The sequence below is a fragment of the Oncorhynchus clarkii genome, chromosome 13 (genome assembly GCF_045791955.1).
Source record: "Oncorhynchus clarkii lewisi isolate Uvic-CL-2024 chromosome 13, UVic_Ocla_1.0, whole genome shotgun sequence".
NCBI classification, from domain to species: domain Eukaryota; kingdom Metazoa; phylum Chordata; class Actinopteri; order Salmoniformes; family Salmonidae; genus Oncorhynchus; species Oncorhynchus clarkii.
In genome coordinates this window covers 41,955,659-41,983,544 of record NC_092159.1, presented here as the reverse complement: position 1 = coordinate 41,983,544, position 27,886 = coordinate 41,955,659, and the positions used below count along the sequence as shown (strand labels likewise).

General features: G+C 41.6%; 2 protein-coding genes across 7 annotated transcripts; one reads left to right on the top strand and one right to left on the bottom strand.

Annotated features, from left to right (window-relative positions):
• The first annotated feature begins 135 nt into the window (after positions 1–135).
• LOC139364742 (dynein axonemal assembly factor 8) lies at positions 136–13,023 on the top strand. Its single transcript, XM_071101770.1, has 30 exons — positions 136–340; positions 519–623; positions 710–1,156; positions 1,283–1,385; positions 3,077–3,236; positions 3,320–3,562; positions 3,716–3,997; positions 4,263–4,404; positions 4,551–4,745; positions 4,864–5,016; positions 5,175–5,369; positions 5,469–5,582; positions 5,705–5,849; positions 5,966–6,260; positions 6,620–6,699; positions 6,845–6,999; positions 7,133–7,259; positions 9,362–9,493; positions 9,583–9,747; positions 9,926–10,228; positions 10,328–10,384; positions 10,465–10,503; positions 10,687–10,856; positions 10,963–11,158; positions 11,329–11,423; positions 11,546–11,660; positions 11,877–12,088; positions 12,188–12,273; positions 12,389–12,458; positions 12,642–13,023. Exons 1-30 carry the CDS (start codon positions 224–226, stop codon positions 12,720–12,722), a joined length of 4,779 nt encoding a protein of 1,592 aa, XP_070957871.1. The 5' UTR covers positions 136–223; the 3' UTR covers positions 12,723–13,023.
• On the bottom strand, positions 13,017–27,886 carry LOC139364741 (putative E3 ubiquitin-protein ligase UNKL). 6 transcript variants are annotated; one of them, XM_071101766.1, is made up of 16 exons: positions 27,761–27,850; positions 26,727–26,936; positions 23,804–23,980; positions 22,742–22,875; positions 21,928–22,063; positions 21,713–21,830; positions 21,501–21,585; positions 21,245–21,405; positions 20,626–20,814; positions 20,009–20,062; positions 19,160–19,337; positions 18,962–19,051; positions 18,640–18,861; positions 18,337–18,530; positions 17,962–18,219; positions 13,017–17,806 (listed from the first exon to the last, which is right to left on the bottom strand). In XM_071101766.1, the coding sequence occupies exons 1-16, from the start codon at positions 27,823–27,825 to the stop codon at positions 17,651–17,653; spliced, it is 2,427 nt and encodes an 808-aa protein (XP_070957867.1). In that variant the 5' UTR covers positions 27,826–27,850; the 3' UTR covers positions 13,017–17,650. The 6 variants fall into 6 exon arrangements, with proteins under 6 accessions (XP_070957867.1, XP_070957865.1, XP_070957866.1 ...); XM_071101764.1 differs by having other exon boundaries at positions 22,742–22,908; positions 27,761–27,848; XM_071101765.1 differs by having other exon boundaries at positions 22,742–22,905; positions 27,761–27,838.

Below are 27,886 nucleotides of genomic sequence, written 5' to 3'. Positions count from 1 at the left end.
CGCATCACAGATGTTGACATGTTCATGTTGACCATCTTTCCCCAGGCCACATCTCTTCTGCACTGCAACACGTGCTCCTCCATAATTTATATGCGCTCCTCACTCTCGTAGTTCAGTTGTTATGGTAACCAACAGTTTGCTAGTTGTTGTTAGCAGCTATTTAACTTGAGCTAACTTAGTGGAGCTGACTGCTACTGCTTTCACATAAGAGTGGTCTATCTTGATGATTATATATACATTAGTTTATGTCAATATGGACACAGATCCTTCAACGCGTTGGAATGCTCTTTTTGACAGCTTCAAACCCCATATTCCGTCCATTGATTCGGATTCTTCATCGGTGAGTTTGATTACTGCACTTAGCTAACGTTAGCTAGCTAGCCCTATGAAAAACCCTTAATTTGTATGAGTTTTGCTACTTACTTGCTGTTCCACAAGAGTTTGAATTGTGTTTGCCACAGTAAATCTAGATAAATGTATCAAACGTTAGCTGAAATTTGTCTAATCTTACTCTCCAGTCTGAAAATGAAGAAGACATTTCCATCTTTCGGCGACCAGTAGCCCTTGTTCCTAAACACACAGAGTGCCTAGAGTGTCTGTCATTGGAGGACTCTGAAATAGAGGTAACGTGAAATAGCTAGCTAGCCGAGCAAGTTTACGCCAATTGGTGACGAGTCCTTGACAAGGTTACTGTGTGTATCCCAAACAGGAGCTTCTAATATCTATGGCACAGCCACAACTGTGTTTGACAGAGGAGACCATTTGCCCTCATAGAGAGCCTACAACGGAACCCCATGGAGTTTATCAAGCTACTGATTTAGCCCAGCAGGGCACACACCAGGAGCTCAGTCCCATAGGTAATAAGGTAAATGAGATATGCAGCCATGACTCTATTAGAAATGCAGCTTGGGCAGGAGGCCATCCACGCAGAAACGTTCCTGTGGAGATGAAAGGGGACACCTCAGCGCACCACAGCCATGGCACACTAAACAGACAAAAAACAACTGAGTCCACATCGCCACACACTTCACACAACACAGCTTGTGAAGAAAACACATTGGAGTCACTCAATGCTTTGAGAAAGACACCGAGAACTGAACCAAATGGCTCTATGAAAAAGCCACTACAAAATAGTCAAACTGTTTTGTCTTTTGAGGTGAGTTTAAGTTTCCTGTTATAAATTGAGAAGGTACTACATAATAACTAATGTATTTGTTGACCATTAGATAGATACTGATGAAGTGTTATGTCCTACAAATCAGTACCTTTGTGTTTTTACCAGCCACTGGAGCACTGGGATCTGGACCAGATTCTTCTGACTCTTCAAACAGACAGACTCTTTTTAGGAGGCAGTGTGTCTGACGAACCTATGGAAATACAACCAGGTAGACAATAGGGTAACTCTAAGGTATCACTGACACAGTTGAAGTTGGAAGTTTACATACACATAGGTAGGAGTCATTAAAACTCATTTGTCAACCACTCCACAAATTTCTTAAAAATTGTTTACAGACAGATTATTTCACTTATAATTCATTGTATCACAATTCCAGTGGGTCAGAAGTTAAAATACACTAAGTTGACTGTGCATTTAAACAGCTTGGAAAATTCCAGAAAATGATGTCATGGCTTTAGAAGCTTCTGATTGGCTAATTGACATCATTTGAGTCAATTGGAGGTGTACCTGTGGATGTATTTCAAGGCCAACCTTGAAACTCAGTACCTCTTTGCTTGAGATCATGGGAAAATCAAAAGAAATCAGCCATAACCTCAGAAAAAAAATTGCAGACCTCCACAAGTCTGGTTCATCCTTTGGAGCAATTTCCAAACGCAAAGGTACCACGTTCATCTGTACCAACAATAGTACACAAGTATAAACACCATGGGACCACGCAGCCGTCATACCGCTCAGGAAGGAGACGCGTTCTGTCTCCTAGAGATGAACATACTTTGGTGCGAAAAGTGAAAATCAATCCCAGGACAACAGCAAAGGACATTGTGAAGATGCTGGAGGAAACAGGTACAAAAGTATCTATATCCACAGTAAAACGAGTCCTATATCGACATAACCTGAACGGCCGCTCAGCAAAGAAGAAGACACTGCTCCCAAATCGCCATAAAAAAAGGTTTGCAACTGAACATGGGGACAAAGATCGTACTTTTTGAGGAATGTCCGCTGGTCTGATGAAACAAAAATAGAACTGTTTGGCCATAATGACCATCGTTATGTTTGGAGGAAAAAGTGGGAGGCTTGCAAGCCAAAGAACACCATCCCAACCGTGAAGCACCATGTTGTGGGGGTGCTTTGCTACAGGAGGGCCTGTTGCACTTCACAAAATAGATGGCATCATGAGGATGGAAAATTATGTGGATATATTGAAGCAACATCTCAAGACATCAGTCAGGAAGTTAAAGCTTGCTCGCAAATGGGTCTTCCAAATGGACAATGACGCCAAGCATACTTACAAAGTTGTGGCAAAATGGCTTAAGGACAACAAAGTCAAGGTATTGGAGTGGCCATCACAAAGCCCTAACCTCACTCCTATAGAACATTTGTGGGCAGAACTGAAAAAGTGTGTGTGAGCAAGGAGGCCTACAAACCTGACTCAGTTACACCAGCTCTGTCAGGAGGAAGGGGCCAAAATTCACCCAACTTATTGTGGGAAGCTTATGGAAGGCTACCCAAAACGTTTGATCCAAGTTAAACAATTTAAAGTGAATGCTACCAAGTACTAATTGAGTGTATGTTAACTTCTGACCCACTGGGTATGTGATGAAAGAAATAAAAGCTGAAATAAATCACTCTCTACTATTATTCAGACATTTCACATTTTTAAATAAAGTGATCCTAACTGATCTAAGACAGGGAACTTTTACTAGGATTAAATGTCAGGAATTGGGAAAAACTGAATTTAAATGTATTTGGCTAAGGTGTATGTAAACGTCCGACTTCAACTGTATAGCTACTGCTGAACAACTAGTAGATGTAGAGTAACCAGTGTGCACCTAGCATGTCATTCACATTCAATGCTATTATCATAATGATGTAATCAATTCATTCTCAATTTGGTCACAGATGGAGACAATGTAAGGTCACAGGATACTATATTGGAGAGGCTGTCTGCTTTCTGTAGGACACAGTCATGTGGAGATGCTGAAGAGAAAAGAGAAACTGCGCCAGATAAAACCTCTGGTGTGCCTCAGAAAGCACCTGTCCAACATCCTACCAATTTCAGGTAAAATATATGATCATGTTGTGTGGGTTTCACATGATTATGAATAATGTAATTAATTAACATGAACATTTTGTTTACTGCAGACAAAATGGTGGATGGAGAAAGTCTTTCAAAAGGATGGCATTTGAGTTGCAGCCAAGCCGCCAGGAAGCGCCCACCGTTTATATTGATTTACGTAACCCTGAGCCTCCCACGAACACAACCAGACCATGTAACAGCACTTCATCACAATCCATGAAGCTGACCAACCCCAACCTACATGACGAAAACCAATCTGATAAGAAAACAGACAAAAATATACGGTCTGGTTTACTGAATGGAAAAGAGTAAATATTGCCTTGAATAACTGACCCATTGTAAAGCTCTAAACATTATTACATAGGTTTGTAAATATACAGTACTATAATGGCTCTGTATCTGTGAATTATGAATTCAGTTTTACTCCTTCCTGAGTCAATGTTTTTTTTTTCTTCTCCCAGGGAAGTAACTGGAAAGAGCCTGTTACTCAGAATGTTACGCGAGGCGAACAGAAACAGGAGAGAGCCGGACAGGAAAGATCCAGTTCCAGCAGATTCTACATGCAGAACCCCCAGAAGAGTGTCCTTGAAGGACAAGCTGCCTGAGGCTAACAATGAGATAACATCTCTGCTTCCAGAGGTGGACAACCAAACCACAATGAAGCGTGACCAAAACAGGCCGCCAGTTGAGAGAACAGATGCTTTTCAGCAGAGTGCTACTACCGGGCAGCCAAAGAAACAAAGGTAGATACGATATTCATTTTAGGAGACTTTGTCTCATATACTGTATCTTGAATCTTAGTCACAGTGGCTTACACAGGAGGTTGGTGGCACCTTCATTTGGGAGGACAGGCTCATGCTAAAGGCTGGAGTGGAATAGTATCAAATAAGGTACATCAAACACATGGTTTGATGCCATTCCATTCGCTCCGTTCCAGCCATTATTATGAGCCGCCCTCCCCTCAGCAGCCTCCACTGGTGGCTGAACACCTGTTTTGTGACCTGTCAGTGACCGAGAGCAGAGAGAGCAACAGAAACAGAGAGCACAGCGCCAGCAACAGCTCCAGAAACAGCTGGAAAGCTTTAGACCAACAAGGTCTGCTGGAGACAGGGAGCCTGCCGCTGAGAAGACTGATGTTCTTTATGACACTGTAAGTTCATCTGGAACAGAGACTCAGTGCTCACAATTCAATAGCTCTCCACTCAGTCTTCTTTGTCATTGTCATTCCCTCAGTGCCATTTGATAAATTGAGCGTTACCCCTACATATATCATCTTTTTCGTTCTTTTTTTCCCAGGAGGCCTCTCACCTACAATCAGTTAATACTCTGCCTGCTGATATGGAGGATAAGGAGTGCTTGCTGCTGACTGTATGCCTCTCCAGTCCCGGCCTGGTAGCCAGCAGCAGTCCTCATTGGAAAGCACCAACAGTGGAGTCAGCCACAACCAAATCCACTATATACAATGCTCTGGTTGCTTGGTTTCTGTCTTTGGTGAATATTTATTTGACTAGTCCTTGACAACGTCATTCAACTGAGATCATCTGATTATTTTTACTCTGTTTGAGATGGAGTCCATGTCTTACTGAGGCCTCTAACTTGTGTGTTGTAGGTTGGAGCACCAGACCCTCAAGGGGGTGATGACAGGGCTGCTGTACCTTTCTGGGTGGCTGGCCTACAGCAGCTGTGGACAGAGGATGGACTGGCTCTACACATCTGTGCTGTGTCCCACGGAGAGAGCCTACAACTTGTCCGAAAACCCCGGGTGAGAGGAATGAACATAGAGATCCTTTTAAATGACTTATTATTATTATTAGTAGTAGTATTCTAATTCCCAATTCTATGTAAATGCACCCAAACATTTCCTCTGTTCCTACACCACCTTTTCTGCAGTTAAGTGATTTTCCTTTTTCTTCTTTATAGAAACGGGGTGTGGATAAGGGTCATAGTGTGTTCCAGCAGTGTGTCTGCAGGTTCCTCTCTCAGACCTCCCTCAGAGCCATCACCCATTGGCTGCCGCAGCTCAGGAGCCTATTAGACCAAGAGGCCTATCCCCCAACCGTCCACATACCTGCCTCCTGCCTGGACAGTTTTATCTCTGTCAACTCAGACAAAATGGTAGGTAGTAGGTACAGGTGAATGCTTAGAATCTGAGATTGACTTGATGATGTGGATGTGTTCCCTGTATTGTGCTGTATAATTTGCCCTGTGTCTCAGGCTGTGAAGAGGACCTTCGGTCTGAACCCAGGCTTCTACTGGCAGACTGTGGAGACTCAGGAGCTCAGCTGTCAGAGGCCTGAGACCATGTGCACTCAGCAGCTACACACAGAGGTAAGAACATCTCGTCTCAGCTGTTCCAAAACTCCTTGGTATCGTCTAACCTCAGGGTTAATACCCCATGGTCATGGGATGAGGAAATCAACCATACAGTTTTTTTCTTCTTCTCCTCACAGATAGCTGTTGCTCTGGGATACACGTCTTTGTTCCTGCATCCCCTGGTGGTTCACCACACCCTCCAGCTTCTCCACAGCTCAGGCCTGGATGTGTGTGGCCTCCGCCTCCTTTACCCTCCTCCTGGCCTTCTGACCAACAGCGCCGGTAAAACGTCTATCAACTAATATTCAATTCTGTTATATTCTTATCTAGTCTGCAGATCTTCAGTGGCCTAGACTGGAATGATTCAGTAAGTTATAGTAAGTATGTCTCCGATTCAGGCAGGGTATCCTACGGGCAGGGAGATGATGGGGCCAATGAGCCCGTCCTTGCCCTGGCTGTCCGAGGGCCTCACGCCCGCACCGTGTGGCAGGATGTAACAGGCCCTTCAGACCCCCTGTTGGCTAGGAAGACAGACCCGGCATCCATCAACGCCCTGCACTACAGCAGCAAGAACTTGCCCCTCCTCTACTCCCCTCGTCTGGCCAGCAGTGTGCACAGGGAACTGGTCACGTGGTTCGCAGGGAGAGTTCCAGGGAATAATTCCCAGAACCCTGACCAGGCTCCAACTGACAGGTGTGTTTGTAGTCCAGAGCCATCCTGATGTCTCACAACCATCACTCAAACATTACAAATAGAAAAACAAACATATTACTACTAATAATGATAATTTATTTTACTTTTATAGCGCTATAACCTCACATAAAGAATCTCAAAGCGTTGCGAAGCAAAAACAACAAAAAAACAAGCAATTTAAAAAACAACAACATCATTAATCATCATGAGTAGATGGAAGGTCAAGAGGCTGAAGGTTTACTCAGTAAACATTGATTGATACATTTGTTTTCATCTTCTTGGGTAATATATAACATACACAACACAAACAGTAGTCAAAGTATTTCACAAAAAACGTGATTTTCTTCTAACACTCTCAGCTCTGCCCCTGGTGATGGAGAGGGAAGCAGCCCCTTGTATTTAACCAGGTCCTCTACCACCCTGTGTGCTACTGTTAAAGGTAACTCAGAAACAAGTACACACTTGAGGTCAACAATGTTAGAGTTATGGCTTAATGCTTTACTCTAGTCTCGATCCCAAGTACAGTAGTTGGAAGTTTCAAAATGTCTTACTGTGGATCTGACTCTTCCCTTCCCACCTCATAGTGGACGTGTTCTTGATAGTGTCTCCAGCGGTGGCGCCGTGCTGCTACAGCCGGGTTCTGTCTGTGTGTGAGGGCAGAGGGTTCAGTCTGAGGGGGGTCCAGAGGCTGCAGCTCCCCACCAAACGAACCCAGGCACTGGGACTCACCAGACAGCAGGTAACGACCCCACCTCCACCACACTGTCTCCAGATCAGTCACACCACACTGAAATGACAGCAAAGTGCCTGAGAGAAGCTGGTGAGATCAATGTTGACTATGCCCTTAAAAACGTGTCTTTCTCTTTGACAAGGTGGCAGTGTTCTGCAGTCCGCCCACTGTTACTGTGGATGAGAAGAAGGTTGAGCTGTCTTCCCACTGCCTGGTCTTACTTCTGAGGAGAGAGAGTGGCCTGCGTCACTGTGCCAGCCTGCCTGCAGGTATAGCACTTAACCCTGTAATACCTAATATCTCTCCTTCTATCACCTCAAAAGTACACTGAGTGTACAAAACATTAGGAACACCTTCCTAGTATTGAGTTGCACGCCCTTTTGCCCTCAGAACAGCCTTAATTCGTTGGCGCATGGACTACAAGGTATTGAAAGTGTTCCACAGGGATGCTGGCCGATGTTTACCCCAATGCTTCCCACAGTTGTGTCAAGTTGGCTGGACGTCCTTTGGGTGGTGGACCATTGATACACACGGGAAACTGTTGAGCTTGAAAAACGCAGCAGCATTGCAGTTCTTGACACACTCAAGCCTAGCACCTACTACCATCCCCCGTTCAAAGGAACTTAAATCTTTTGTCTTGCCCATTCACCCTCTGAATGGTACACATACACCTTCGACCTGGTCAAGGCTTTCGACTCTGTCAATCACCATATTCTTATCGGCAGACTCAGTAGCCTCGGTTTTTCTAATGACTGCCTTGCCTGGTTCACCAACTACTTTGCAGACAGAGTTCAGTGTGTCAAATCGGAGGGCATGTTGTCCGGTCCTCTGGCAGTCTCTATGGGGGTGCCACAGGGTTCAATTCTCGGACCGACTCTTTTCTCTGTATATATCAATGATGTTGCTCTTGCTGCGGGCGATTCCCTGATCCACCTCTACGCAGACGACACCATTCTGTATACTTCCGGCCCTTCCTTGGACACTGTGCTATCTAACCTCCAAACGAGCTTCAACGCCATACAACACTCCTTCCGTGGCCTCCAACTGCTCTTAAACGCTAGTAAAACCAAATGCATGCTTTTCAACCGTTCGCTGCCTGCACCCGCACGCCCGACTAGCATCACCACCCTGGATGGTTCCGACCTAGAATATGTGGACATCTATAAGTACCTAGGTGTCTGGCTAGACTGTAAACTCTCCTTCCAGACTCATATCAAACATCTCCAATCTAAAATCAAATCTAGAGTCGGCTTTCTATTCCGCAACAAAGCCTCCTTCACTCACGCCGCCAAACTTACCCTAGTAAAACTGACTATCCTACCGATCCTTGACTTTGGCGATGTCATCTACAAAATAGCTTCCAATACTCTACTCAGGAAACTGGATGCAGTTTATCACAGTGCCATCCGTTTTGTTACTACAGCACCTTATACCACCCACCACTGTGACCTGTATGCTCTAGTCGGCTGGCCCTCGCTACATATTCGTAGCCAGACCCACTGGCTCCAGGTCATCTACAAGTCCATGCTAGGTAAAGCTCCGCCTTTTCTCAGTTCACTGGTCACGATGGCAAAACCCACCCGTAGCACGCGCTCCAGCAGGTGTATCTCACTGCTCATCCCTAAAGCCAACACCTCATTTGGCCGCCTTTCGTTCCAGTTCTCTGCTGCCTGTGACTGGAACGAATTGCAAAAATCGCTGAAGTTGGAGACTTTTATCTCCCTCACCAACTTCAAACATCTGCTATCTGAGCAGCTAACCGATCGCTGCAGCTGTACATAGTCTATCGGTAAATAGCCCACCAAATTTACCTACCTCATCCCCATACTGTTTATATTTATTTACTTTTCTGCTCTTTTGCACACCAGTATCTCTACCTGTACATGACCATCTGATCATTTATCACTCCAGTGTTAATCTGCAAAATTGTAATTGTTCGCCTACCTCCTCATGCCTTTTGCACACAATGTATATAGACTCTCTTTTTTTTCCTACTGTGTTATTGACTTGTTAATGTGTAACATTGTGTTGTCTGTTCACACTGCTATGCTTTACCTTGGCCAGGTCGCAGTTGTAAATGAGAACTTGTTCTCAACTAGCCTACCTGGTTAAATAAAGGTGAAAAAAAAAGACACCTTCATCTACACTGATTGAAGTAGATTCAACAGGTGACATCAATAAGAGATCATAGCTTTCACCTGGATTCACCTGGTCACAGTCTATGTCATGGAAAGAGCAGGTGTTCGTAATGTTTTGTACAGTCAGTGTATAAAGAACATGTATCCCATTTGATGCTGATAGGTACTGTAGAGGCATTTGAGCTCGTGACATCAATGTTCAGTTTATTGACACTGATTCCTCTTTTTCTCAGCCCTTATGAAAGAGTTGGAGAAGCAGAGGTTGTTGGGATGTATCCACATCAGACTGTCAGATGAAGGAAAGCTGGACCCGAGCAGCTGCTTTCACATGTTGCCCTACAGAGAGAGCCTGCTCCATAGCTTTGGTAAGGGAAGAGTTAACACAGTCTGTCAATGATGACCCCCTCCCTGGCTTCCTGGTTTAATTTAGTTTATGTTCATGCTTGGTTCTCAGGTGGGCGAATGTGGGCCGTACCCAACCCCTGCAATGTGGTGCTGTCCAATCACAGGTGTCCATCCAACCCAGAGCTGGAGCAGGTTGTGGTGCTTACGCTGTCTGGAAGGGACATCAGTCAGGGCCTGAGCCTGCTACACAGGCTCTGGACAGGGGACACAACAGGTACTTTACCCCACATTAACCATTCCCACAACACAGCCCATGTAATGAAATATATTTAAAATGCATAATGTTATTCATAATACCAATATTGTACTTGCAATTCAGCTGTAGCACTGAACTCCTCACCTACCTAACCTTGCCCTTTGTTTCTCTCCTATCTACCCTGTTTCTCCGTCAGGCGATGTCGTGGAGGATGGATTCGAGCTGCTGGCCCTGAAGTGGCTGCCAACATTGTCCCGGCAGCAGGCGCGGGAGGTGAGCCCCTATGAGGTAGGAGACCGGCTGTGGCAGAGCAGCCTGGTGGGCCTGGCCTCCTCCCCTGCCCTGGTGTGTGCTTTGAGGAGGGTGGACGCCTTCGCCACCCTACGGCGGCTCCTGCCACGGGACTACCCCGGGAACCTGAGCATACTGTTGTCTCCCACTCCTGAACTGGCCTTCAGACAAGCGTCCCTCTTCTTCTCCCTGGGAGACATGATCCCTGGTAAAAACTAGTCCGTGCAAGCTAGGTACTATTTCACTGTACCCTATATCTGGGGCAATCATGTCAAGGATAGCTATGTGGATTTTCTCTCATCTTCAGATCACAGTGTGCGCCCATTACTGAAGTTCCTACCCCCAACTCGCATTAATGTAGCTGGTATGTGTCACCGGGTCATCAGCACATTCAATCGACTCTCTCATCCGCCTCCCTTCTGACTTGTTTAATGTTTCTTACAGGTTCCCAGTGTGAGTCATTGTTTAACTGCATGGTGCAGGGTGAGTTTGGAAACGGGTTTATTTGGATGAACTTTGACCTTTTAAATAGCATGATGTAATGTAGGATGTTTTATTAAACATTGGTTACTTGCAAAGTCGATTACTTCAACAATGGTTACAAATATGTACAAAAGTTGAAAATGTGTAAACACCCTGTTTGCCACTCTTGTCTGTTTCCATCAGGTCCCCAGCCGCTGGTCACACTGTGTCTGTTCAAGCCTGGAGTGTGGAGCCATGCTCTGGGGAAAATCCTCAGCAAAGTCCAGCGGAGTGGCTTCACTGTGGTGGGCCTGCATGTGCTGGTTCTGGACAATAGCACAGCTGTGTCACTGGCGTCTGCTGCAGAGCATCAGGCAACTCACATATTCCTACCTACCTAAACCAGGCCAGTGGACAGATTGTTACATGGTTTTAAATGTATTGGCTCAGCTCAGTTTTCCTCTTGTGTTTTCCCCTTAGGACCCCTCTGCTGTAGAAGCCCATGTCCAGTACTTGAGCTCTGGGCCTTCCCTAGCTCTGTGCCTACAGAGGGAGAATGCTGTGAAGAGGCTACTGGACGTGCTGGGACCTGAGGACCCTGCCCAGGCCCGCGCTCAGGACCAATTCCTCTGGAGGGCCGATTACAGTTCGGACCAGCTACACAGCGGCATCTATGGTCAGTCAGTGGCCTTCGCCCCCGCACCATACTGGGCCACCTTCCAGGCCCTGCCAGACAACATAGATCAATCAGTTACAGAGTGGCTGAGACTGGCTTTGGAACAAGGCTTTAATGTTTCAGATGTAATGTTAGTAGCTCATGATGAATGATATAATACTATGTTGTAGGATCGAGGAGCTATCAGAGAGCTGTTCAGGATGTGAAGAGGCTGTTCCCTCAGGGCCTATGCTGCACAGAGACCAACACCATGAGACAGGAGCAGGTACATCACACAGTGCTACAATAGACATGATTTACTATTCCAAGACGTATAGCCGTCTCATATGCCCTGTGTTTAAATAAGGAACACATTTTGTGTCTGTCACTCACTGTTCTGTATCACAGATACCCAGTGTACACTCAGACCATTTGGCTTGTCTGGCTCGTGAACAGAGCCACACTCTTGCTGCTGCGAACAAGCCATCTTTATCACACCTTATGGCGTCTGGACTGAATGGAGGTGAGGTCTAGTTTTGAATGTTTTAGCCTAGCTGTGTCTTTGTTGTTGAATCGCTTATTTACTACTTGTATGTGGATACAAAACAGGTCCCTTAATCATTGACTTTTTATTGGGACGTTGCCTATGATTGGTCTGGGGCAATTGTTGTGTTTAGTTGATGCGGTATCAACAGCAGTTGAACTTTTGTAAACGTGGCTGTTTGTGTGTGGGTGGCAGCAGGGCTCTTGGTCCGCAGTGCTCTCTGCCAAACGACCTGCCTGCTGCTGCCCACCAGTGTACTGGGCCCAGCCCCTATCCACCTGGACCTGCTTGAGCAGCTGCTGAGGACAGGCTGCCACCTGGTGGCCGGGAGGATGACTGTCCTGGACGAGACCCAGAGATGTCACATAGCTGAGACACTGATGCTACCCTCTGAGAGGGATGGGAAGGTGAGGAGTGGGTATCTGCCATGTAGGAGTTGCGCAATAGTAGCATGCAGTGGTCACTCACTGTAACACTCTGCCTGTGGCATTGACTCTCCTCTCTAGATTTGTTCTCTACCCGAGGGCCCTTGTCTTATCGTTGTTCTACAGAAGGATAACGCTGTGACCTGCTTTGACTCCATGCTTGAAAGGTAAGGAAATGGGCTACTCAAAAACATGTACCGGTTAGTGTTTTGCATTTTCTTCTTTGCATCATAATGGAATGCATAGATTAATATGCTATGGTTTATTTCTTTTTTACTATAGTATTTACAGAGAGAGGTCTAACCTTGCCAAAGTGGGGAAAATGCTGATATATCCCAGCACTGAAAAAAAAGTAAGCTTGTTCTAACTGCGGAAACATTGTGTTGTAGTACCAAATAATGGCAAAATGGACCCTTATGTTTAGTTAACAGGATCAACTGACCTCGATAAAACAGATTGTGAGTGAATGTCTATGAAGAAATCACCATTGATAACAAGCATGTCTGAGAACATCTCTTGTCTGTTTTGGCTCTAGGCATTGCAGCTTCTGTGCTATCTATTTGATGTCCTGTCTCCCGATAGTCATCATGCCATTGTACCACAGCAATCTGAGTGAACCTTAATGCTATAGAGCATTACCAAGAGGGCCTACCTATTTTCTGGAATTCTGTACCAATACTGTATAAAGAAAATATGTATTTCATTGGTTGTGGTAAGAAACCTTATGTAACCCCCTCCTAAAAAGTAAAAACGATGGTATTTTCATGTTAAGAAAATAAATGCTGGTTCATGTTTCAGTTATTGCAAGACTATTTGTCAAGGGGAATTAATCGTTGGGAGTTTAGTGATCTAGAAGTACATACCTTCATTACTACCTTGTTTTAAATCCATGAAACAAATACTCAACACGTTTAAGATCAAAAATGGTTTTAATTCCCAAGATACAAATTGTGAATTCTGTAAACCATTGCATAATGTTGCAGTACAATTGAACAAGTTAATGATACTCTACAAGCAAAAGATTCAATACCTCCTACTTGAGTAAAATGCCAAATCCAGCCTTTCTTTGATGCCATAAAGAGGATCAACTTTAACACAGGGGAACTCCCATTGATAATTTCTATGGGGTAGTTGAATACTAATTCAATATACAATGTCCTATTTGTCCATACTTTATTGTAACAAAATAAGGGACATGTTTCTCATTCGTAATACAAATGTCTACTTCCATCGACATCAGCGCAAATACATCTACGAACTACAGTTCACAATTTAAGAACCTTTTATCCTACAGTCCACCAAAACCCTGAGAAAATAAAATGTATTCCCCCCCTCCCCTTAATCATTACACTGATAAATACAGAGACCGGAAAACGGCATGTGTTTAAGTCTTACATTTATTTCATTGTATAGCAATTCACAAAACTAGATGCTACATCATAGCTAACGGATGAACTGCTCTCCATATTATTCCAGTGACCTATTAAATATCTAATTTAGAACGGTACATTCAATATTTCAGGGTTTCTATGTTAAATTAACATTTTGAAATTAACTATTGGGAACAATTAAATGTTTTTACAAAAATTCTATGCTGCAATATGCATTTTTTCTCTCCATACTAAATTGGAACAGCTTCATACATTTATGTATGTGCAAGATTGCATAAAATCTTCAGGTTCCATGATCACAATATTTAATAAAACAAAGAAACAAACACTTTACAAGAATGCAAAATAGATTATGCTAATCCACTGCAGAGCATTGTTACATCTCAATTACATTTAATTTACAAAACAGAGTCGTACTTGGTGCTTTTCTTTAACAGTAATTGTCTGTTTTTTCTTGTGCCAATAAAGTTGAGTCCAGTATTTATTGGTGGTAGGTATTGTGGCATGTTATGAAGAGTGATATGGCAAATACAGACTGAGATGAAGAAGCAGTATTCATCATTCTAAGGTTGCCCTAAGCCTCCCTTACGAAACATGCAGTCTGGTTCAAAACGGCCCTTCTCTGATCACTTACGAATGCTAGCTCTTCACATAGAATTAATAACTTTTCTGAGCGACAAAGCAAATTTTACCACTCAAATCATTAAGTGATAATATCGAAAAAGCTAAATCTGAGTGGTATCCACCACAGATTTTAATTGGGGAGATCATGGTACATACAATTATCTAAAGGCACTAGAATTTGGATTATTTTTCCGTTTTACTGTAATATAACAATTTACCCTCAATGAAGTCACCCCTCATTAAGAGCAATACTCTTTAAATGCCAGTTAAAATGTGACATTTTAACATAAGGCACCGATTTATAAAAATAAAAAAAACTAAATTGGTCCATAGTAAAAAGAACATTAGTTTAATATGGCCATAACATTGAATGATTTAGAGCCATATTTATAAAATATGAGCTTAAGTTTTATTCAGTGTAAAAGGGAGATGTATACTTAGTATGCCACATTGAAGAGGGGTTAAGGACCAAGAACAAATGAGTGATAAGTGTTGCTCCTTAAACTTACTCACGTCTGTATCTGCCATTGATGCTGGTTTAAATAAATCAAGTTGTCATTTCACCCGTCAATGACACTCATATCTAACCAATAAACAAATGATACACTATCGCCATCTTTCCAATGACTGCAGTAAATTGTGAATTAAAATGTGAAGAAAACACCAGTCAAGTGAAAATGAAAGAAAGCACATTACAGTCAAAGTGTACTCTATACTCCTGACAGCATACAAGTAGTTCACAACCATCAATATTTAAAACTGATTAAGAGATTTTAGCTGTAAAGTGAACAAAATACTTCAAAATAGTACTCATCACAGGAAGTTGGTGGCACCTTAATTGGGGAGGACGGGCTCGTGGTATTGGCTGGAGCGGAATGGTATCAAATACCATTTGCACCTTTCTAGACATTATTATGAGCCGTCCTCCCCTCAGCAGCCTCCACTGGTACTCGTCTATATGGCCACTTAAGAATATTAACACGTCACTAACTTGTAGACAACTAGAAATGTGTATGCTGCTAACCACAGTCATTTGTTTTACAAAAAGAGGATGCCATTAGTTTCTGTAAATACACACCAATCTACATAAGGTGTTAGGTTTGGTTTGTTTCAAATCAGGTTTAACGATTTGCTTAGATTACTGAAATTAAGTTATAAAAATAAAAAAGGAAACAATAGCAATAAAGATCTTTGGTAAAACTACAAATGGGCTTCAAGTCCATTGCTATTGTCAGCAAAAGCAGTTGGCATAGTTCTTTCTGTCATTGAACCATTGAAGAGAATGTTATTCTAATTGTACATTTTAATACATATTTTAAATGTAACTACAAGAACAAACTACAACACCACTTTGGTTCATTTGAGTCCAGTCCACATTAACTTAGTTGGCATCACAGGAAAAATAACCTGTGGTATATTACAAATTGGGGTGAGCATTTACTGTAGCTTTATTAGGATTCTCCAACAACCAATTTAAGAATTGAGACATTCTACAGCAGTACATTGATTGGCCTGTAACAATGTTTTCGAAGATTCACAAAAGTACCCGAACGTGTGACTGACTAAAAAAATAATTCACACAATTTAATCAAACGAGTCTTTGTTTAAGTGGTACTTTACTTGAACTATAACATTATAGAAGTTAAACTTGGTATACCAAATGTTAGACTCCATGACATAGGTCTCTGAATGTTAGGTAACAATTGTTATGATATCATTTTTTATATAAATTAAGTAAAACGTGTTACTGCTTAACGTGTGACAATTTAGGCTTCTGATGTCTGAAATCTGAACTGTGTATGCACAATAACATTCAAGAATGTAAATGCATTTCAACTACATGTATACACCTTTCTCTCAGCAGCGGCAAAGCTTGCAAAAGTGGAGTGATCGACTCTACAGTATGCTAGACTCACAATACAAATATATCTGGCAGTGATCTAGATTTGGAGCTGGTTAACATATGACGCGTATAAGACATGCAATAAAATTGTTTCGCCTGCCATTTTAACATGATGGAACACAATACCTTTTATTTTAGGATAAACACAAGTTTTGTTTTTCTGAGTTTCTGAATTACCATCCATGTAAATGTAAACAATTTTATTTCTCAATTTTTATAACTAAGTTACAAATCGTGTACCTGGGAATATATATGGTTTTCTACTGAACACACTAATTGCTGTAAATATTAAAAGGACCAAGATATAGAGCGAGGAAAAATACATATTTTGAACACAGTAGAAGGTCATGTCAATTAGATTAACCTAGCTAAGCACATTACACTGTCGTATTTGAAAACACAACTTACAGGTTCAACACCATTGATGCATCTTACAAACACCAGTCTAAAATGTATAGCAGAGCCTGTTTTTATCTTGTTTACAAACAAGACCAGAGTTGTTTCCTTGCTTGCATACTCCCAACCACTAAATCAAATATTTAAATCAAAGCCGCACCAAAAAAAGCACCATTGCCTGTTTAGACAAGGAAAATATATTGTTTGTAAGCGTGAAGTCAGGACACAGGCACTGACAAGATTTATATCTTCATACAACTATAATCTGAGGAAATAATTTGACATAGGATTGGACAATACACTATGGCATATACATATGATGCAGAAATGTGTGCAGAAGCTTTGACTACCTGTGTCTGCTTTTACAACAATCCTCTAAGCATCGATGCTCATGGTTATCATTTAAGGCAAGGCACTTGAGACTAGAATAGAGGCCAAGTATCAGATATGTTCTAGACATGTTTGAGAGCTAGTAGGAATCCGATCAAATTCACTGTGTCAAACTTATGTACATCAAGACATGCTCCTCTAACAACTACATAATGAACAATTTAGTAAATCATTAAAAGACAATTGATTTCCTAACTGCTTTAGCATAAATGTGCCTTACTGACATTACAGCTGCTGGTTATGCCTAAAATGCATTCAAATGTGTGTACTTATTTGATGGAAATGTGTAAATTAAAGAATGAAAAGTAGAAACTATAGTTTAGCACTTTTCTATGAAAACTAACAAGATATATAGAACTATACCATGATTTAACAATAGGAAACATGAAATATTCTAGTATGTTTCACAGTACACACAAAAGCTCGATACATTAGCATATTAAGAAAAATAATATGTAAATCTAAGAAACAAAAACAGCTCAAAGCTAATTTCTAAAATACCCTTTAACAAATTCCCAGGTCAACAAAGTGCTTTAAGAGAAATCAATCTTCACAAAGATGGTTGCAATACTAATAATAATGTTTGACTGATGTGTTTCAGTGATAAAGTCAAATTAGGCCTACTTGAACTATGGATGCCCAAACTTTTTGGAAAATGTAAGTGATCCATTACAATACAAAATAACATACACCATTTATGTAGTTCAAATTAAACTATTCATTGAATTACTATATGAATACTGAAACACAAAATGCTATTTAGAAAATGTAAGCATACTATATGTATTAGTAGTTCTTCAAAGGGCAAATTCCTTAAGTAGTACCTTGAATAATTGTACATCACCACTTCAATATTTTTGTCTTACAGTATGGACATTCTGATTTACTAGGTGCACAGTTCTTACAAAGTACATAATGTTGGCAAGGCTGCAGGACTATGCAACGATCATGCGTTTGGCAAACTATACATTTCTTTGACTGAAGCTGATATATTACCTGTGTTGGGAAGAGAAGAGGTTGTATCAGAAACTACTCGCAACAAAATAACAGTACAATGATTCCAAGCAAGATCTTAAAAGAAATATGCTTCACCATAATGTATATCCTGATCACTATAAATAAGAATGTGTTTAGTATCTGGCCTTTCTTACCCCGTCTATAAGGTCTAGGTCAGTGCGCAGCTGGCTCTGGATGGAGTGGAGCTTTGGTAGAGGGAGCTGGTCCAGGTCTCCATAGCTTCTAAGCAGGGGTGTGCCAGGGGAGCGACACAGCACGTCAAAGTCCCCCTGGAGCTCCTTCAGCTTGCGCTCCGTGTCCTCTCGCGTCTGCTCTGCCAGCTGCCGCTCCGCCTCGGCCGACTTTGCTTGTTCTTTTGCATCATGGGAATCTTTCTGCCAGGCCTCGCATGCCTGGAACAGACAGACATGTCAAATATATAATTGGTTTAACAAGGGTCAGGATGTATTGCTTACTGAGGCAGTGCCTTTAGTTCATGTCATAGTTCTTGCATGGGACTAGTGTCTGACCTGCTTGACCTGGTGCCAGGCGTCTTCCCATTGCTTGATCTTCCTATTTGCCTCATCCAGCTCCCTGAAGAGCCGGTTCAGGTCAGCGCTGCTGCTCACAGTGGTGGAGCCCAGGCTGCTGAACACTGGTGATGGGCTGGGAGAGAAGTTGCCACTCACAAAGTCCCATATGCTGCTAGCTCCCCCATTCAAACCTACAAGGTGGGATCAGGACAATTGTTTCATGTCAAAGCACAACAACAAAAAAAACGATAGTGATGTATTTATGAATGGTTGATGATACATATTCTATTGTTAACTTACCCAGAGAGTTCTGAGAGGAGGTAGGTGTTCCCAGAAGGCCATGCTCAGGTTTGGTTAGCAGGCCCTGAGGCTGAGTCTGCTGTGGAGCCATTCCTGACAACAGGCACTGGGAGAGGGAGCTCAGAGGGGATGCAGAGAGCGAGGAGTTGGAATTCAATGAAGAAGACCGTGCAAGGGAGCCAGGAATGTTGACCGGAGCGGATCCTCCCAGCATCCTTTGACCTAGAGGGCAACAGAGAGTGAAAATCAATTTCGCAATTTAAAAATGCAGAACAGACTGTTAAGTTAATTGTGTTCAATGTTTCAAACCAGGTTTGCTTACTTAAACCAAGACTGTTGTTTTCTTGCTCCTCAAACTCTTTATCAAGAGAAGCAACATTGATGTCACAAAAATTCAGGTCAAGAGCAGAACCTGAAAAAAAAGGCAAGTCTTTTTTTTATTTTTCTAGAACAATAAGTATTCCTTGTATGAAGAGGCACATTCACCCCTCAAACAAGTTTGTACAATAAGTACACTTACCTATAACTGACTCCACAGTATTGCTCCCAGGATAGAATGGGGTTGCTTTTGCATTCATTGTTGATAAGGTGGTGGGTGAGGAACTATCTGATCCAATACTGGAGGCCAGGCTAGATTCTATACTGGAGGTTATGCTGGATGCCAGAGGGTTCATCCCAGAGAATACACTATTGTGTGTCTGTAAAAGAGGCGTACATAGTAAGGCATTGTTTCATTAATAGTGTCAATTTGAGCTATACTTAGCTTTACTACATTGGTGCTTGGTTAAGAAGTAGACAAGCCACAGATACCGTGCCTGGTCATATGCTTTAGATGGGAGACCATGAATAGGCTGTTTTTAAATCAAGTCGATTGGACGGGTCCCAATGACTGAAATTATAACAGCAAAACCCTTTTGCCTCTACATGAATACCTTTAAATATAAATTGTTCTACATATCACTAGCAGTGTTTCCCCTATGATATTTTTCAGCAGAGGCGGCAAAATTGCAGTTTTAAATCTAAGTTTCTGCAATTCTACACATTTTGCCATGGCTTATGCTATCAGGGACTCAAACATTAACATATCAATGGGGGTCCCATGCCATTTTTGGAATTTTAGATTCTCCCTGACTGTATAGTTTTTATTTTGGTGATTGGTAGTTCTCAAAGATGAACTTGTTTAAAAAAAAATATATATATATAGCTCCATTATCTTTTCTACATACTTTATATCTGGTTTTAGTCATTTCAGTTTGCACTTAAAATTATTCTCTATAAAATCATGTTTTTTGGACCGGTGGTAAATTAATATTAGGGGGAACTAGCTTATAGGAATACAAAGGCAGTGGCAAACGCTTTAGTTATTCACCTGCTTGTCTTGGTCCATCATCTTTTGATCACCATGTCCCTTATAGTTCTTTATCTGAAAACAGACAGCACATTCACATGACCCAACACTTAAACCCAGCAATTGGCTGGGTCTTCGAAAGCCAACATGTTTCTTAAAAGTGAAGAAAATTCAGTTAATAAATCAGTCATCTGCAGCCCTATCAAAAGAGAGAAATTGCCTAATGTTATCACCACAATCCATTAAGACAGTCTAAGACTAAATAAGCAGACATTTATTTTATAACTAATAGATAACATGAACACAAGTTCCATATCCAAACAAAATGTCTAATCTACGTTCATAAAAATGTTAAGCACAACACTGAATTTGACCTGGAACGGGTAAACTATTATTTATTTTGCCTTGGTTGTTAATTTCAGTATTCACCAAGTCATCACAAATTTAAAGAAAATGACATAACATAAAAAAAGTGACTGGCAAATAATTTAATATGGAAATAAATCAAAATTCTGAATCAAAAGAATGGAAACTATGACCGACGTGTTTATAGCAGTGGGTCAGGCCCTACACTAAGCTGAGTACAGGGGTCTTCCCGTAAGGACGGGGAAAGAGAGAGAGCAGTCTTATTGTAGTACCTGATCCTCGCGTTCAAAGCCCGGCGCTTTGGGATAGTTAGACGTCAGAGATGACACACTTGACGTGGTGGACTCTGAACATAAGCTACCATTAGTTAAGCATTTGGACCTGCCGATGGGTCCGATTGGGGACAATGAACTGTTGCTTCCTGAGCTTGGCGTTACAGTCGGACTATTAGAATATGAAACCTGAGGGAGAGAAGTACACATGGACTTAATAGGGTTTTAGAGCCAGCCAAACAAGCCCAGCTTTCCTAACGAGGCCAGATGATAACTGAAGATGTTTAGATGGAATATTGGCTTCAGAGAGAGAGAAAATGACACTGAATTGTTAAGGTTTGGTTTCTTTTGAATCTTATATTAATTTGAATTACACTGTGTGTTTTTTGGTGCACTAGTACTACCAGAAACAAAATGATGTTACAAACTAGTTAAATAGAAGGCAAGAACAGAAAATTACAAGAATATACAACACAAAGGTGTGACATAAGGAAAGTTAACAGTTGAAATATCTATTCAGGGTCTAATCTATAGACAGCATGTTTTTCATACAAACTGAGATGCCTTTGTAAAAGACAGTGGAGAGAAGCATAGAGGGAGTAGTAATCAGATCACATACATTCCCCACTTGGCCGTTGTTGATGCTGCTGATGGAGTGTGCACTGCTGCCCCACTCGCTGACCGGACACTCTGAATACTGCTGAGAGCCCAGCTTGGCCTGGGAGCCCGACTGCATCGCTGTTAGCAACGAGTTCATGGTCTCTTCCGTGGAGGGAATTCCTGAAAAAGTACACAATCACAGACAGGAGGTTTTATCTTTGAAAGGTTGCCAACAAGCAAGACAGCGGTGACTTATTTTGAGGCGCTTCACTTACTTTCTACATGCGCAAACGCACAGAACGGCCCTCTAGGACAATAACCAGTTTGCCTCATGTCATTGCATTTGGTGGATTTGTAGATCTGAAGTGAGAAAGACAGGTTCTCTGCTCATAACTGTGTGGCATTTTCCCAAATTAAGGTTTGACAGATTCCCCATTGCAAGAGACAATGTGCTAAGCGTTTATAAAGTCTCCAATGTCCTACTTACTTCTGGGTGAAACTGCTGTTCAGTGCGTGAGTGACAGTATTGACAGCTGTCTCCGCTGTCACACTTCGATGGCTCTCCCCACTCATCCCCATGTTTCACATTGGGACACGGAGTTGACCTGACACATCATTTAAAAAGGGTTAACTATATATTACAGAAATATTACACAGCTGCCAAAAGGCATACTCTGTCGTTTGACAGTCCTAATCGCCTACCTGTATTTGAACTTGCGTGGATTTCGTCTTCTGTCTCTACTATTGTGGTAGTGAGGGCAGGCATAGCCCTGTCTGCATAGTCGTGGAGGCTTGGTGCACTGCTCTGTTTTGTAGTTCGCTAAAACAAAATTGGTGTCTGGAAGGAAAGCACACAATGAGTTTGTTGAGTGCACACAAAATGATTATTGTGGATAGTCAGATTAATATAATCGTTTTACTTCAAACTTTTACATGCTTTTCAAGAACAAGTCCCCTAATAATCCTGTTTACATGGCCATCTGAAATCAGGCTACCTGACGGGACTTTGATGAATGCATAAAAAAATATATTAGAATAATACGCTAATGAAAATAAACCACAGCGACCATGTTATTTTTGCAAAAACATTTGGAATCTTAGACAAAGTTCGTATGTGAAAACTATTTCTAATATGCATACTTCAGTTTTTCCAAACTCACTTCACTCGCACAAGAGGAAGCTCATGCACACCTCTGAACTCTGATGCCCTAATAATGAGAAAGATTGTCCTGAAAACCAGATGTTTTAATCAGCGTATGCTTACAACCATTATGATCTTACACCAATTAAGATAAGCAGAGTAAGGTGTTAATATGACTAATGCCATACTCTGCCTTCTGCCATAATCAGTTTTATATTGATTTATTAATGTGCATATAAACACACTCATTGTAAGACATTCTGGTATTGACCTAATGCCAAAATATAACACAACAGATCAAGGAAATCCAATCAATAGAAAAATGATGTGGCACTGGGTAACACCGACACCAGAATCAATGTGTCTGCTGCTCACCCTGCCACCGGGGGTCCTCTGTAAGAGTCTTCTCTATCATGGCTTGGCTGGCCAGTACACCAGGCTGTAGATCAGGGATACCTTCTCCAGATCCCAACTGGCCATTCTGGAGGGCTTCCTGTGCCTGGATCTCTCTGTGCACATGAAGAAGATCAGTGAGAGAGCTACTACACAAAACAAAGAAAAAGAGGAAGAGACAAAATGTAGAATATTCAGGCAATGCCTTGCTCTTACAGACTTGTTCTGCTCAGTTGCTAGGCAACGCTGATACCACATTTAATTGTTGTTTTTGTTTAATTATTTCAAGCTCCCATTCCTTAATGTGACGTCATTCATGGAACGTTCGACAAGGTATTGCTATTTTCTAGTGACAGGAATTTAAAATGTGAACACATGGTTCATAGTAAAGGGGCAAATGTATGTTATTGTTAAACTTAAGTCCATTGCTTTCATTACAGATATGGGCCTAGTTTTTGTATCCATCTCTGAGCTATGTGGGGTTATTACTTCAAATATACCACTGAATCTTTCATCCCATTAAAGAAATCACCATAATTTAACACTTTCATTGTTTGCACAGTATTGGTACTCAACAAAACCAACATCAACCCTGGCAATAAGTACACTATGACTGATGTCTATGAAGAGAAAAATTGTGCTTTCATCTGCTCTTAGCCCCAGCCAGTTCGAGAGGCATCAGGGAGACTAATTGAGCTAAGAAAATAGATTAACACTTCCATGTATGGGCATGTACTGGAGTGGATACAGACTCACTTCTGCAGAGACAGCTAGGCCTAACATGTCGAATCAAAGTAACACTAACAATGGTAGAGAAGGGGTTGACAGCCAGCTTCAAAAATATGGTCTACGGGTAAATTTTAGAATTTCATTAAAACTATGATTTACGAATGGAATCAGTTGGTACATTTTGTTAGTGCATGGTCAGGCCTTGCAATATTTATCGTTGTGTACTCAGCTAACTGGCTTAACAAGCCTATTCACATGTTAGTGAAGGTATGACACCTAAAGAACAGAGTGATTACTAAAGGCATGATAGATCACCTGATATCGTAGACCGGGGGGCGGAGATCATGTGGGCCATGGGCAAAAGCGCAGTGTAGGCCGTTCTTCACGCAGTGCCCGCGGGCATCAGTTTCATGGATACAGGTACCAGTCTTGTAATAGCGAAGATGGTACTTCCGCTCTGTGTCACCAGTGGTCCGGTGCAAGTAAGGACAGCTAGACAGGAAAGAAAACGATGATTAGACAAATGCAGACTTCCTCATTAAAATGATCAGGATTTGATGTGACAGAGATACAATCTGCATAAAATCGGTCTATCCTATGTTTCTAGAATTCTATGCTGTGCTTATCCTAAGTCAGTCCACAGATTTTAATTGAAAGGAAACAGACCGAGGCTAAAGGAATGAGTTACATCTGTCTTCCTCCCTGTATTAGTGGCAACCGTTCATCTTGATGCTTAATATGCACATCAGACCAACAAAAATGTAGCCAATGCCCACAGTGGGAGTCAGAGGAATGCAACGCCTTTTATAGATACAGAGCTCTCACAGGCTTTGATGTATGGTGAGGAATTTAACAGAAATAATAGCAACATCGCTATTAATGTGCTCAAATTCACATTGAAAATGCTAGATAACCAATCAATTTCTCAAATACAGCAAAAGCTTCTGACTCAGCAACAGTAACCATGGCAACGGATGTGATGTCACGAGAAGAGAGCAGCCACTGGTAGAATGAGGAATAGAGAGTGCAAGTGCTCGCTCTCAGGCAGAGTTCAAAAATTGTATAGAACTTTCAATATGACAGCTGGTTGAATTGAGGAACATTGTTTACTTACTATAGTGAAATTCCAAACACACTGATATAGTAAACTGGAACTCAACCTCAATGATTAACCAACCCCTCTATAAAAAAGTATTCAGTATGCTACATATTTGCCACAAATACTATTATCGCATCTAGTCACTACCTCTACATATCACTAAACTGTGGATCTGACCAAAGCACTTTAACCAGACATGTGCCATTGAGGATTGTCATTGAACTAGTGAGTGAGACGTTTCAAGTTACTCAATTTCTTTATGGTGCTCTGACACAAATAAGCCCAAATTATAGGAGTGGTTTGAATATCATGTTTCAGAGCTGTTCTTCTTAGTGTTGAACAGCATCTTTCTCAAGATATAATCTAGAACATCTATCCTGTCTTATTAAATAGGCTAGGTTATTAACTGTATAGCCTGCTTCCTTTCAGTGAACCTTTAATTCTGTTAATTTTGTAGGGAGACTTGTAAAAATCCCCAACCAACACATACAATATTAACATTCCCATATTTTTACTTTAACTGATAGCGCTGCCAGTAAGTATACTAACAAGTACGTCTGTTCCAGTAGGCCAAGTATGGGCATTTTGTAATATTACTCAGGACCGGTTAGTAGTCCTGGGAAATGCCTGGGACTTCACAATACTTAGGTGCCAATACGATATGTATTGCGATTGGCTCCCTATTGAAAGACACAATAGCTTGTTTTCTATCAGGTATCCCAGGTATCCTCAACTAGAGCAGAAATAATATTATGATATTGTGAATACGATATATCGTTAAATAAGTTCCCCCTTCACTACAGGGTAGCATTCTGTTTTTTTACAATAACCCTGTGACTTTGTTACACCTGGGAACTGAATAGTGTAGCTTTTATTTTAGGTAGATGCAGATGAACTGCTAATGTATGAATTTATTCATCCTTCCTTTGGTGTCTATCCGCACCACCACAAGCCTTCTCATATGTAACCTCAAGTGACAACTGTATCCGCACAACGTGACTTGCTATATTATATTTTAGGCTACATCTATTTCCATAATCATGGTTGTGTCTTTACAAATGTGTAGGCTCATTTAGGCCTATTCTTTGTTATTTTCATTTTCAGTAGATTGATGTCACACCAGTAGTGAAAACTACAGTTCTAAGAATGAGCTGAAGTGGCATACCCCAAACATTCAAAATATGTTCCTCTGATTTTGTTACAAAAGTGAAAATAGCTGATGCTTTGAGGGTTGGGCCTAAAAATGCTGCAGTAGCCATTAAACAATAGAGCAAGAATATATAAAACTTACATACTCCATTTCTACCCCTCAGTACATCTCTAATAATTATCACAAAAGAGTAGTTATGCGCAAGCTGAGCAGATAATTGAATTAGGAAATCCCTCTTCTACTTAGGTTTCAATGAACATGATGATGATGATACAGAACAAGTGGTAAAAAGCAGACACGTCCATGTATAACTACTTGTGACAACATTAAGGATACAAATACAAAGCAGGAACTCGTTCAAAGCGACCTCATTTTCAACGGACCCAGGAACAATAAACATTGGTTGCTCGACCAATGGGAGAAGGCTATGTGCAAAGGCGGTTCAATCACGAGCAAGAAAACAGGGGGTGTGTTCATCGTTTCCTTGTAAGCTGAAAGAAGCTCAACCCCACTCTGCAGCTCAAAACAGACGTGCCCAGCGAGAATTTCAAAAAAACATCCATGAAATGACAATGAATGTGGTTAAATCATCCAGTTGGTTCCGCATTATTGAGAACGGCTGTCGTCCCACTCCGGGGCCATACGAGGCCATGCGGATCGACATTAGCTCGAACAATAGACAAGTCAACAACACCATGTGCAAGCTAGGTCATCACCAAGCTCGTGGTGCGAGCTGAATTCTGTGCAATAAGGATAGTTCACTTCAGGAATTCGCATGAATCTGACTTCCTACTGAAACAATGCAGCATCCATAAAATATTAGCAACACCGTTATAAGTGTGCCCACTAAATTGTCAACCTGCACACATTGAGTGAATTCTCAACCGGAATGAACAACAGCCACAAAACAATATTGATAAGCATGATACAGTATCAACACTCTAACCAGAACATAATAATTCACGGGAAAAATTAAGCTTCACACTTACTCTTCTCCATCTGGGCAAATGCCCGTAGTCTCGTCATATTTTGTGCAATAAACGTCAGGGCTGTAGTTAAAAGTTCCATCTCTTCTTCTAATCGGTCGTCTTCGCCTCTGGTTGAGGAAATGCCAATGAAAACATGTAAAGGGTCTATGTTGTGTGCACTTGTGCTGCAGGAAGAGAGGGCACTGTTCGGTCCTAAACTCCTTCAAATATCTGCAAAATGGAAAGACAAAGGCAGTGTTAATGACAGACACCACCAGACATCGTGTAAAAAAAGTATTGAGTCCAAAGCTCAGGGGAAATATCGCATTAACTTTGATAGAAATGTTACAGCTTCGCTATTTGAAATTTAAAGTAAACACTATCTATGCTAAAGGTAAGGAGATACACGTTTACACCATCTACAACTAATATTTGATTGACACTAGCTAGCTATGTAGCTGAATTTTACAATCAATCGAACTGCTAGAACTACTAGGTAGTGATAGCTAGTAGCTATCTACTTTGACCATTCACATACAATCCACGCAAGATGTTCGGCGTTGTACTCTATCAAACAACCAGAACGTACGTCAAAACACATGCGTAGACAGGCAGCAAATAAGGCCGAGGTGGAAAGAGGAAAAGGATACCACTGCTGGCTGGCAAACCATTCAACTTCGCTAACGTTACCCAGTCCACGCTAGCACGCTGACTGGCTAGCTAACGTTAACCACCAACCAAGTTCCTGCGAATTCCGCTTTTTAATGTTACGCCTATTTTTTATGTGGAACATTTTCATGGTCACACAATACAATTATACACATGTATTTGTTAAAATTCAGTTACTGTATCAATTTGAATATGTAGCTAGCAAGTTAGCCTGGCGCTAACTGCGTGCATTGGGAAGAATTTACAAAAGGAAAAGCACCATGTTTTACTGCACTACGAGTGAAGGAATATCAAGCAGTCCAACTATAAAACAATATTCTGTACATAAAAGCAGCACGGTATTTTAACGAATACGTCTTTGTCCATTTAACGTTTGCTTTACTTACGTATAGTGGGTTGGTTTCTCGGTTTGAGGAGAAGCGTTCGCCGCCGTTTTCGAAACCGACGGCATTTTCAGTCAAAACAATGAAACGCGCCTGCGCGAACTGTCCCGTTTCGTTCCATTTGCGTAC